This window comes from Calidris pugnax, unplaced genomic scaffold (genome assembly GCF_001431845.1).
Source record: "Calidris pugnax isolate Ruff unplaced genomic scaffold, ASM143184v1 scaffold24, whole genome shotgun sequence".
NCBI classification, from domain to species: Eukaryota; Metazoa; Chordata; class Aves; order Charadriiformes; family Scolopacidae; genus Calidris; species Calidris pugnax.
Window position 1 is genome coordinate 9,506,114 of NW_015090922.1, and position 13,467 is coordinate 9,519,580.

Here is a 13,467-nt window from a genome sequence, read left to right on the forward strand (position 1 = left end):
TAGGCTTTATGATTATCTACAACTTGAATACTGTTTTACTTGTAACTAAGTAAGTTTAGAACATCCTAACTCAGAACGTGTCCATACACCACAAGATTTAATGCTTTAGGCATGTTCTTTCAGGGTCATGCATGATCATCAATAACAAAACCAGAGTAGACCAAATATTTCATTTATATCCTGATAATTTCTGTAATCCTTCCTAACAAAAGATAAGAACTTCATCCTGCCCTTGTTTAGTTTGTTCTAGAATGGCACAAATAATACAGTTCAGCAAAAATGATGTCTGTAGGGTTTTTTTTCCCCACCAGAAACAAGCTGTGATAATTGAATGCATTTCAGGGAGGAAACATATTCAGTAAGAAAGTGGCAATTTCAGAGTCATTCTTCTCTAAATATCGTGCTTGAGGGGAAGGGCAGCTTGGGGGAATGGGAAGACAAAAAGGTCGATGTACATACTTGAACCTTATGGATAAAATGCACTCCCTGAATTCTAGATCAGTGTGATTTTAATATGAAAATTTGCACTTTAATTATCTTTATTTCTTTGTGTGAGTTGGCTGCATTCTGTCGGGCATAAGAAAGTTTTCCTAGTCATAATTGCTACTAAATGTTATTCTTGCTCGGTAGCTAAAGGTGGTGATTTAATGGCAGTGAAGATACTGCTGCCACTTTGCCTTCAGAGCATGTTCCCTTCAAGTCAAGGTGAAGGGAAATAGGTATGTTAAAGTTCTCAGCCTGCGTTGAGCCTGTCTAGCAAAACTAATTCAGGTCTCGGGTAATCATTCTTGATGATTTGGCACCTTTCGTGCTCACTACATTACATACAGTTTGATGAAGGCCAGGTGGCTCGTTCCACTGAATGAAATGTGTTCTCATTATTGGTGGTGTTCTCATTAAAAATTTGATTCCATGCAAAAAGACTTCTACTGAGACTTTGCAACAGAAAAAGGAAGAACATATGTAAGGATAAGTAAATTACTGTAGTACAATAACATATTGCATTTCCTTGTCATTTATTTATTTCCGCTGTTGAAAACAGTACTAACATAAGGAAATTTTAATTTCTTAGGATATTTGTCAGTTGATACTCATAACAATAGTGCTTAAAAAGAAATAACACTCAGTTTCAAGGGTAGTTGATTAAAAGTAATAGAGCCCTGGAGAAAAGCTGCTTTAGTGTAGCTTGACATCCCCTACAATGCAGCCTGTAAGACTTGTTTGATATAGTTACTGTTTAAGATCAGATGTAAATTTTTTTCAGGAAAAGAATCAGATCTCTTTGTTACATTGCTCCAGTGATTTATTACCCTCATTGTTACGAACTGGTGCTTTGTTACCTGTCTAAATGTTTTCAGTTTCAACTTCCAGCCTTTACAGTTTGTCAGTTTTCATCCTCTAAATTTCAACGGGCAGAGGTTTCATCTCAGAAATTGCAACTATTTGTTGATAGTTTTGTTTCTGCAACCTTTCTTCTCTCTTGGTACTTAAAAGTTGATAGGTCACTGTGAATTAAAGCTGTGACATTTTCTGTTGCTTTTAGAGAGCAATGGTAACCATAGTTTTAGTGCGTAAAAATATAGCTTATACTTAAATTGCGTTATGTCATTATTTTGTAGAAGGCAGTATATCATTTACTTTAGTAAATAAAGTAGGAAAGCGATTGCTAAAATTGCATTCTTTACAACCACCACTCCAGTATTAAAAGTATGCTAAAATTTAATTAACGTATATAGTCATTTCTCACTGACACTGCCATCATGGCTTAATACAGTTTCCTACAAACACCTTTGTATTTTGATGGTCCTTCAGGGCTGCTTTCCTCATTTCTTTCCATTTATGGTGTTTCTCTCTTTTGCTCTGATGATCTTGCTAGGTCTGCAGTGAGATTTACGCGTCCCTTTTGTAGAAAGGGACCAGTTTGTTATGAACCTGTGTGGAATGTGTGTTACCTACTGACCTGCAACCTCCCATGCTTTTTCAGTTGGAAACAAAACTCTGTATTGTTGGCTGTAACATGAAAAGGAAAAAGAGGCAGTTAGGGAGAGCCTGTAGCCTGACGCTGTTAAGTGGAAAGTGTTCGCTGTGGAGAGCTCTTCTGCTGGGGCTGTGGAACGTTCTCTGATTAAAAACTATCAGTTTGGAGCCTGCTGCTGCTCTTCTTCCTTCTTGCTGGTGTCAAAACTGACTCAGGCAGGCAGTGTTTGCGTTTCTGCTCTGGGCCTGTTGAAGGTGGTGCAGCATTGCCAAGCCTGGTGCTGGGGGAAGACTGCACCTGCACCAGATGTGTCAATAGAAGTCACTTCTGTAGCCCCAAACACAGCTAGGCACCTGTGAACAGCAAAAAACTGATAAAAAAATATAAAGCTCATCTTGGAAATAAATGAAAAAGACTCTCATATTGCATGGGAATTAATTTGTGGTGGTGTGGACTGCTTAGGATTCTTATTTGTCATAGACTGCTCCTCAAAAATGCAGGTTTTATAAATGAGAGTTATGGTGAGGGGCGGCACAGAGGCAACTGTCTGAAATGGAGAAGAGCAGTGACTTAGGTGAGGAGGCTTATTCAGGCTGCTCCACCAGTGAAGCTGATGAACCCTGTAGCTCCCCCCTGTGACTCTCAGGCAAGAGACTCTCAGGGCAGAGTCTTTTGATGATACTTTTCTCAAGATAGGAAATATCTTCCTGGATTGTGAACCTCCCAGAGATTGGATATCAGAAAATAGTATAGCAGAGAAGAGACTTGGCTGTTCTGGGAGAAATGGATGACTGGGTTTTAAACACCTGATAAAGAAAGGAGGAATCTTGAGTGGCAGGGAGGTAGCATTGGTCTGTTATTGCTGGATATCAATATCCTCCCCCCCACCTTTTTTTTTTCCTCCTCTGCAATAAAATTGACCTTCTTTCAGCTCCTTTTCTCCTTTCTATGTTTTTTCTAAGTGAACAGAGTAATGTTTTGAGTACTGGAAGAGCAGGGAAACAGCCTTTTCTTCTTCGTCTTTTACATACAAACGTTTAAGATAACCAGTAGACATCTGAACTCTGCATTTCTTGTGCCATTGCTGAAAAAATCATCTTAGTTACTTGTATAATATATGGCAATAACTAAAACTTCTTAACGTTGCTACCTTGAGCGCAACACATTTTGAGTTTGTTGCAAGTATGAAGAAAGAATAAATTCTCAGACTGCCTTGATAGTGGTGTAGCTGTCTGCCACTGCTGTGTTCCTGAGCTACAGTTTAAATGGCACTTAACAGGAGCAGATGTTTAGTTCTTTCCAACAGTCAGTGGACTTTGCTTTTCCTCTTCCTTATACTGCTTATAAAATACTAGCCCCAGGCTTGACAGAGCGCACAAGAAGTATTGAGTTACATGACTGATGAGGAACTCATCGTGTGCAGTTTCATTCATTTATTTTCCACTTACTCTGCAGTGAGGGTTAGCCACAATGTCCTACATGTTTATGGAGATGTAATTTATGTAAATTGCAATTGTCGTTTTTACAGTTCTGTTGTAGCCTGTGAGTTTTACCGGGGAGAATAGTATGCTATAATTTCAAACTAACAATATAAATAGAGAACTCGTTTTTCATGTTTTTCATCTGGTAGATTTCTATGCTTGTTTTGGAGGCTCTTGTGGAATCACAAAATAGAAATAATTTAAAGATGGATTGTGTGCAGTTTTATGAAATCTTGTACTTGAATATAACAAAATATTTTAATGTGTTAATTTTTCAACTAGAAACGTCTGAAAGCGGCTGAAGCAGAAAGTAAATTGAAACAAGTATACATCCCCACCTAGTGAGTATAACAATAAAGTCTTTTTTTTGAATAATGTACAGGTAAAATTGAAACAGTAACATGCAGTGACATGCATGATATTTTCTTAGTCATCATTTTAATAGTTACTTTCTAAATATTTGTTATATACAAACAGAATATACGGAGTTATCATCAGAAAATACCACAAACTCTTGTCGTAACTGAAGCCTTTGTACGTAACTTTGGGCACGTTGTCTTTGAGCTGCAAACTGCCTGTTCTGGAACAGTGGAAAGTTTTACAAAAAGTAATCAAGTGCTGCATGGACTGCTCACACGCAAGAAGGGCCTTATTGTTTAAAAAGCAGTTTTTCCTGAATAATTGATTCTGAATCCCTGTAGCACAACATTATTTGTGTAGATACAATATTTCGAAATAAAAGCAGTTGTTAATGTAGTTACATAAAATAAAATCAGATACATTCCCATTACAGTTTTAATCTTGCTGATACAGTCTGTTCTTCTGCTAGGGACAAGAGATGTTCTGGCTCTAAATTAAAGGTAGCACACAGCCCAAAATCTTTAATCTTTGAACAAGTCTTATTAATGAAATTTGGTTTGTTCTGAGGGGGTTTTATTCTGTTATTTTAGATTTTAACCCAGTACTGTATTTGCTTTTGTTAACATGTAGTTTAAAGAAACATGATATAATCTGTCTCTTTCACATTCATAATTTCCTCAAGATTATGAGAAAAGAAAGGATTACAGATTACATTCTTTTAAGCTTTCTGTGGGTATATTCAGTTTACGTATATGGGAATTTCCTATTGTTATGAGTGTTTGTATAGCAGAACATTAGAATATCAAATGAAATACTCTGAAAATCCACTGTTGTCTTTTTGATGACTTGTATAAATTGTATACAACAAAGCTTCATTTCCATATTTCATACAGACTTTTCTCTTTTAAACAGATTTAATAACACAAACAGCAGATTGTTAAATTCATTCTTTTAATCTCATCTCTTAAGAAATGTTGTGGGTTTTGAAGCTGAAGTCTCTAATCATAGAATGGTTAGAGTTGGAAGGGACCTTAAAGATCTCCTAGTTCCAGCCCCCCCACCATGGGCAGGGACACCTCCCACTAGACAAGGTTACACAAAAGCCCATCCAACCTGCCCTTGTACACCTCCAGGGATGGGGCATCCACAGCTTCTCTGGGCGACCTGTTCCAGTGTCTCACCACCCTCACAGTAAAGAATTTCTTTCTAGTATCTAATCTAAATCTCCCCTCTTTCAATATTAAAACCATTACCCCTCATCCTATTCCTATGCTTTCCAATAAAGAGTCCCTCCCCATCTCTCCTGTAGGCCCCCTTCATGTACTGGAAGGCTGTTATAAGGTCTCCCTGGAGCCTTCTCTTCTCCAGATTCATGCCCTTATGTTGGGGGCCCCAGAGCTGGACACAGCACTCCAGGTGGGGTCTCACCAGAGTAGAGGAGCAGAATCACCTCCCTTGACCTGCTGTCCACACTCCTTTGATGCAGTCCAAGACGCAGTTGTCCTTCTGGGCTGCTAGTGCACATTGCTGGCTCATGTTGAGCTTAATAGGCTAATAAATGAGCCAATTAATGAGCTAGTAAATGGTGTCTTTTTTTATAAAAGCTGAAAACTCGAGTATAAGGAAAACTGTAAGATGATCAGTCTTTACATAATACTTTTTAAATTTCATTTCCTTGGTCCATGTGGACAGTTCAGGACTTCTGCCAAGATATTCATAGTGGGGAGTAGTTGTATTGGATGACAAAACTTGGTTTGAAATATAGGAATTTTGTGCTTTCTATCTCTCTGTTTGTCTTTTGCCTCCATGTAAAGACAAAATTCATAGTCAGTGGTAAGAGGGTGGTGGGACTTCTCAAGTCTTTGAAAACTGTACAGTCTCATGGGCAAATGGATTGTTAACACTCTGTTTCAAGACTGATTTATTATATCTGAAATCTGAGTAGAATTGATTCTCAGAACCAAATGCCTTTTTGAACTTGGTCATAAGATATTTCCTGTAAAAGCAAGGTTCTGTCCTTAATACCAGGGAGTCCCTTTCAATTCATGGCTTCTCTGGAAGGTAACTAAGCAACAGATCATAACATGGGAGACATAATCATCTCTTGATCCTTTCTCTTTTACCTTGAGCCTAAGGTCCTTGATAAAGAGTATCTGGAAATTGTAAAAGTGTCACTGGGTGTAGTGAAAAAGGAGAAGGCAGGAGACAGACTTGCTAGCATTTGGAGTAGAGACTTGATACAGCAAAGGTTTCTTCAATTAGTCATTTTAACTGATCTTAGATATATTTTATGCTACCAAAAGTAATGAATAATCATCTTGGGAATCAGCGTATCCAGCCTTGCATTGTATTGAGAGTATAGCTTGTCAAAGGGGTAATTAACACCCACAGAGCTGGAGCTTTGGAGATACTGTACTGAACCTATTGAGGAGTATATTAATTCTCTCTGAATTAACCGGCCTTAAAGTCTCACTTCACTGAAGTATTAGTAGGTAAAATAATAATCATCATAATATAATAGAAAAATTCATCCAAGAGCAGTTGTTCAGCCTTCTCAGAGTAAAAGGAGTTTAGGACACGATCCAGGCAGAACAGCCTGATATATGGGTGATCTCTGCCAGGCTTGTAAGACATTCACATTTACTGCAGTTGCTGGGGAGGGATTTACTTCTGCTTGAGATACGAGGCTGTGGGCCCTCTTGTAGGGTGGACAGCCTTGTAGCATTATAATCAGTGTTACTACTGTTAACTTATTACACTTCACCCAAAGCCCAGCCTCACCTTGTAAAGCTTCATCTGTTGACTGGAATCCCTTTCTTAAATTCTGCGCTGTGTCAGGCTTATGCTAATGCTTGACCCCAAGACTTGGTCTTCTACTAGTTTAGGCCACATGAGAGCATATTATAAAGATATGTAAATTTGAATATCCAAGCAGCTCTTCACACAGCAAGTCTCTTACGGTGCTAAAAATACTAGAGGAATATAAAAATCAGTCATGTTGTTTACAGCAGTATTTACAGATGTTGTCACCACATATTAGAATTCCAGAATTAGATTGTTTGTTCTCATGTTGACTAACTATTTAGTAAAATTTTTTATTTTTTTTTTTTTTATTTAAAGCAATAAACCAAATCCCAATCAAATATCCAGCAATAATGGGAAACCTGCTGCAGTTAATGGAGCAATGGGAGCCTCATACCAGGCACAGGCTTCGCTAATAGGGCGGGCTTGTGAAAGTTGCTATAGTAAGTACGCTTTTAAAAATAATTAATAATATTATTTTTTAATCTTAATATGCACTTTTAAAAACAAATGTATGTTCTTTTGTTTGCATGCTGTAAGCGGAGACTAGTTTTCAATTGTGTGGCAGAATTAAGTTAGAGCTGGCTTCACCATGTTGGCTGAATGGCACTATTCAAATCCACTTAATGATGATTTTTTTTAACAATTCAGAAAGTACAGAAATGTAAAATAGTATAACATGATAGCACTGATAATGTTTTTCCTTTACCCTTAGAATGCTAGATTCAAATTTTTTATTGATTCTCCTGCAAGTCTGAGGGGGTTTTTGAGTTTTTGAGGAGTTGTTCCCTGCCCCCACTTCTGTAGTTGTTGGGGGTATGCATGTTGGGGTTTTTTCTACTATTTTGTGTGTTTCTGGTGGTCACTGGTAGACTTCTTGAAATAGCAGCTTTCAACATAGGTTATATGAGAGTAATAAAATCCACAACTGGAAAGAATTGAAAAGGCCTACCATCTCAGATTTCTTTATTTATCATCGCTGTGGCTCCCTGTGTCTTTTAACTCCAATGCAATTAAAATCATGCAGAAGATAAAGGTACGTGTGCATCTCCAATGTCAGTAGGATAAGTGCCTGTCCTTTTCTAATATGGCTCTTGACTTACAAGTACTCACTTTGCATGATTTGGGCAAAAACCCCAGATCTTTAGCAATTCTGATAAGTTGCAAGCAGAGTGTTTATAGGGTTTGGGTTTCTTTTTTCTGTTCAGGTGTTGTTTTTTTTTGGTTGGTAGCGCTTTTGGGGTTTTTTGAGTGCCCAGGAAGAAAATCTCATCTTGGCAATACAAAGTCCCTTGTTTGAATTAAGTAGAGAAGTATTTTGAAATTTCTATTTGGAGTTGACTTTTGGGGGGCTTTTTAAAAAAAATCACTAAAAATCCAAGTTCTTCTTTTCTCCACGTGAAATGTATTAAATACTTACCTATTCTCTTAGGGAATGCCATCTATTAGAGCGTTTGGCTTTATTATACTGAATGTAGCATGCACCACTTCAGCTGTGCTGTTTTTTCCTCCTTAGCTCCGCAGTCTCACCAGTGGTATTCTTGGGGGCCTCCTAATATGCAGTGTAGATTGTGTGCATCTTGCTGGATTTATTGGAAGAAATATGGTGGCCTGAAAATGCCCACACAGACAGATGAAGATAAACTGTCTTCCAGCCAACCTACAGAGGTAGGATTGCGTAGGTGAAGTTTTCTAAAACGAAGATGTGTTGCTTTATACAAGACTGCTGTGATTTGGATATTTAATGGAATGGGGTTTTACGTATGTGTTCAACTTTACTGTTACAAAACATAATTTATTAATCCTTTTCCTGTCTTAAGTAGAACTGAACAGTGTACGGGTCCTGCCATGTCTTTATGTGACCAAGTCTTAGATAAGCAAACATCTACTTCATGCAGTTTTGGTGGACAAACATAATTTTGTTAATCAAATGATGTGTCATCTATAAAATGTTGATATGACTATACTATATTTCATATAGAGTGACATTATATATCCACTCACAATGGAGCTCTTTGCTGTGTTATACAGCTTCTTGCATAAGCCCCTTTTTTTGTGTGTGGTGCTTACCCATATTATTTGATAAACATTGTGGATTTATCCAAACTGTGGATGTTTTTAACGCTGTAATTCAGATGTATGTGTTACGATTTTTGTTTTGTTTTATTTCTGTAGGAGTCCCATGTTAGAACTCATATGTCCCGGCAGGCCACACAGGGAACTCCAGTTCGTAACACTGGAAGTCCAAAGTCAGCAGTGAAAACACGTCAAGCTTTCTTTCTTCACACAACGTGTTGGACAAAACTGGCCCGTCAGGTCTGCAAAAATACCCTCCGGCTGCGGCAGGCAGCAAGACGTCCCTTTGTCCCTATTAACTGTGCTGCCATTAAGGCAGAATGTAAGATGTTTTTTTAATTCTTAGTTCTGTGTGCTGTGCTTCCCACCCATTTTTGTCTTTTAATTTTATTTTCTTTTTCAATAAACATTTCTTGTCTATACGCTTTTGCTTTTCATTTTTTCATTTGTCCCGCATATCACCAACGCATTGGATAAAGTCTGGCTGCCTTGAACAGATTTCAGGCTGGGGAAACATTTCAGTGAATTAGAAGGAAAGAACTATTACCTCATTCACTTCAAAAAATTGTCATTAAAATTGTCATTGGGGGCAGGGAGGGGAAATCAATGTTACGACATTAAAAACATGCTTCCAGCGTGAAAGAAGTTGACTTTTATATTGTTCATTTATTCTTTTGCTGAGCAGAAAGTATAGATATGCACTTTTTTTCAGTGGGATTGGTCAAGCAATAAGGAGCTGAGGATGCATAAGAGTTTAAATCTGGCCTGTAACACAGCCCCTTATTACTGTGTATTATTATCAGATGGTGGTGATAGCCATGTTTATTATTTCATCAGTTGCCTATTTTTCTTTGTTTCTGTTCCAGTTCTAAATTTTAATTTTAAATAAAATTCTGTATTACGCTTGTTCTTTTTAAAGCTGGAATATAAAGAACTGATAAATTCACTAGTAGTATGACAGAAGGTTATGTGTGGTTGTAGATAGCAACAGCAAGACCCTTTGTGTGTGTACGTGGGTGAGTTCTGCTGCGAAGTCACTGAACAGTCCAGCAGGTTTTTTTGCACGTTGTTTTACTGCTCATGCTGTTTGGTTGTTGCCCAGCCTTTCCATGGAGGCAGTTCTCGGAGCAGACACTTGGTATTCCAAGATGTGCCATGGCTGTCAATTCTATTAGAATTGAAGGCACCTTTTTAGAATATTAGATGTTAGTTTTATAACCATGTTTACTGCATTAACGCTAAATGTTTTTCCAGCATATTTAACTGGGATGCTGATGATGTCAGTGTTAATTGTAAGAAATTTACTCCATAGAGGTTTAAAATCTGGTTTAGAGTAATTCTTTTAATACCAGCCATTCTTCACATGCAAACTCTTCACCTACTTCTGCAGTCATCCAGAGCTTGGTAACTATTTCTGTTTATTGTCTTTGTCTTATTTAGTTGTCCTGTTGGCCATTTTCTTTCTTTTCTCAAAGCTGTGCAAGTCAGGAGCAGCTTCCAAATTTAAGGAAGCCCTATATGCACTGGGTGGAAAAAAATGGATTGTACTTTCATGGAAGAAATGTGTCTAAGGCTGGACTAGGATTATACTTTTAATTCTTAATAAAATTAAGTTATTTTTTGAGAGGAAAATTTTAACTTTTAATTTATGTAATTGGCACTGATTTCTGGAGGAAAACTAATTTTAGAAGTTCACTTGAATTTTTTTATCGTTACCCCTATTTCTTTTCACTCACTGTGGTAACTCAATTTGAAAGAAGATGAAGCTTTTGTTTAAGGAAGAAAAAAATAGAAGAAAGAAAATGTTTCATCTAACTGTTAATCATCATACTGGTGGAAAAGTGTTATATACACAGTTCAACTTTAAAACAAAGGAGTGAAAAGCTGAGCTTTTAAGCAAGAAATAGTCATTCTTGTATCGGACTGGCAGTGCTGAGTGCTTCCTCTTCGTTCCTTTGAATGAAAAAGTGCCACATCAGATTAACATCAAGCGCAGAAAGATATTTTTTTTCTCTTTAGTCTCTGTCTTTCATTATTCTTTTTACTTAAAGCAAAGTTTGGACCTTGCAGTTTCATCTTTTTGAATGCTCATGCTTCCTGATTAGATCTAATGTAGATTTTTTAAAAAAGCAAGCAAAGAAACAACAAACAAAAAGTCACAGTTGTGAATGCTTTTAGAACACAACATTCAAATTATTTTATAATAGTGGAAACCAGATTATACCTCAATTAATGAAAGTCACGTTTCTCCGTGTGTACATACACAGGTATATACACACACGTGCACATATTCTATTTCTGACAATATCTCTCTCTGTGGAATCGTATGATGCTCTTACCTGCATTGTCATTGTCATGCTCTTACTCTAGTAAGTAAGTAAAAAACCTATTTTCTAGTTTTGTTCTTGTACTTATATCTGGTGCACTGTGTTCAGTGCACTCTGTAGTTTTTAATGTTATAACTAAATTGGCTCTCTCTTTCTGAGTGCCTTGAATGCTTTTCTACAGATAGCTTGATGCAAGTAATTTTTAAATTTTTAAATGAGGTATTTCATTAACAGTAAAGTTTTTATATGTTGAATACCAGTTACCATATTGAATTAATATCTCTGTTGGTATTCCACAGGCTAACAATCATGCTTAGCTAACAACCTGGCCAGAGTGGCAGGTCGCTCGTGATGTGGCATGAATATGAATTTGGTTTGGAATTTGTTTTCCACGTTGGTGTGCTGAAACGTGCATCTAATGACTCCTTAGGTGCTTTGTCAGACCTACCTGACTCCTTGTGTGTGCCAATCCACTGCTCAAAAACACAGCTCTGTTGCAGCAGGCATCATACCAACACTCAGAAACCATAAAGTCTAAAGGCAGAAGGGCACTTACCTCAGCAGTGTACCGGGTTTTATGCAATTTGTTGAAGTGCCAGGTTGCAAATGAAAATAATTCCTAGCTCTGAGGAAAAAAGTGCCAGTCAGAGCTTGCTCATAAAGTAAATTGGTTCTTTGCATTCCACCTGATCTCATCTACCGATGGTTCTTTCGTCTTGGAGGGGCATGGAAACCCCTGAGAAGCTAATCTCAGCCCCCCCCATCTTCTAGGTGTAAGCAGATCTCAGACAGAACATTTTTTTATTATTGTAATTCCACCCACATACTCTCCCTCGGCCCATTACATCCACTGGCAGAAAACAATGTCCTATTTTATGTTCTTTATTCCTTCAGTTAGTGCAGAGAATTAGATTTTTCTCATTAATGAACCATGTAGCATGACCCCTGCTCAGATGCCAGCAGGAGGTAGTGAAGAGGATGTGTTTACATCCCAGTTTAGTCTAGGGATGGTGACCAGGAGTCTGAGAAGGCATGGCATCTCCTGCTAGGAGCATAGCCCGTCACAGAAACCTCAAACTTTGTTCTGCCTGGAGATAATAGACTCGCTGTAGTTGTTGACAATAAATTTGTCTGATGGATTTCCAGGAATAATTAGAGTTGGTGAATTGTTTTGGTTAAGAGGAGATTCCCATGCTCTAAATTAGGCAAAATGCCTTCTTTTTAGTTTGAATATATTGAAAGTTCAGCAAAATTATCCTGTCTGTGGAAGGTTTCTTAATTAGAGAAAACTAAAGTGGGCATTCTTCTCCAGACGCTCACTTACGAGATTGGATCTGTTTCCAGCTTATGAGAATGTTGATATATGCGTGGCAGTGAGCCATGCATCTGGGAGCCTTATTACTTCAGCACAGGAAGATTTTTCAGGTGTGGTTTTGGTTTTTTTTTTTTCCTGTTCAGGTGTAGTTTTATCAATATAACTGTATATGTATTAATTATAGTAATTTAAATTTGGATAGCTACACTCCGTCTATGTAGATACGATTGTCAAAATGTTTTCAGTGGATGGTAATATATTATCTGTATAATATATATAGTTATCTGGAAATGGGTATACTGTTCATGATCAAAACTTAACATACCTTTAAATCTGCAGATTTAATAACAGGTTTGGTACATGGTACTTGCTTGTTACAATCTGGTTTGATAAAACAAAGACAAGGAAAAATTAGGTAGAATATGCAAAATGTTACTGATTTGTAAGCATACAGCCTGTGTTTAACTGACATAAAACTACCCATTTATCTGAAGTGGGTAACATTTTTGGGTGTTGGTTCATGAGCAGTTTTACATTCTTGATTTTGATAGCTACAGAAGATCTTTTGGCTGCATCAAGGATGAAGAGATTTTCTCTACTGTTCTCTTTGAATACAATTTGTGTCAGATTTTAGTAGCCAGTAAAATAATTGAAAGAACACACTTTTTTTTCCCCAAAATTTCTAAGAATACAATTCAGGGGATACATAGAGCACAGTACATTTATTATATAATCTGAATTTTAATAGAGATATGATGGAATGTCAAAGAGAAATAACTCCCTAATGAGAGTCTCTAATCTTGAGACCTACAAATCTAGTTTAAAAAAAAAAAAAAAAAAAAAAAAAAAAAAAAAAAAAAAGGAAATCGTTAAAAAACCCTTTCAAATCTAAAAGAACTTGCTGTCATTTTCTCCATAGCATTCCTGATTTCATTGACCTCTGTAATACAAGAGTCATCACTTTTTCTAGGTTAAGGCCTTGGTCTGTTTAAAACCTCATAAAGATTCCATTTCACAACGTGGTTCATAATGCTGTTCCCTGGAGTTTTTCTAATTGCAGTGTATCCTCTTTAGCATTATGGTGCACCAAATTACATGCACTTCAAGATACAAGTTTCCCATCACTTC

The 13,467-nt window shown here is 37.2% G+C and overlaps 1 protein-coding gene across 1 annotated transcript in view; it reads left to right on the forward strand.

Moving 5' to 3' along the window:
- Positions 1–13,467, forward strand: part of MTA3 (metastasis associated 1 family member 3) — a 135,096-nt gene that overhangs the window by 75,892 nt on the left and 45,737 nt on the right. Inside the window, exons 10-13 of the mRNA XM_014951171.1 lie at positions 3,742–3,800; positions 6,940–7,064; positions 8,138–8,289; positions 8,797–9,019. Coding sequence (XP_014806657.1) covers positions 3,742–3,800; positions 6,940–7,064; positions 8,138–8,289; positions 8,797–9,019 — 559 coding nt within the window. The remainder of the gene's footprint in view (positions 1–3,741; positions 3,801–6,939; positions 7,065–8,137; positions 8,290–8,796; positions 9,020–13,467) is intronic.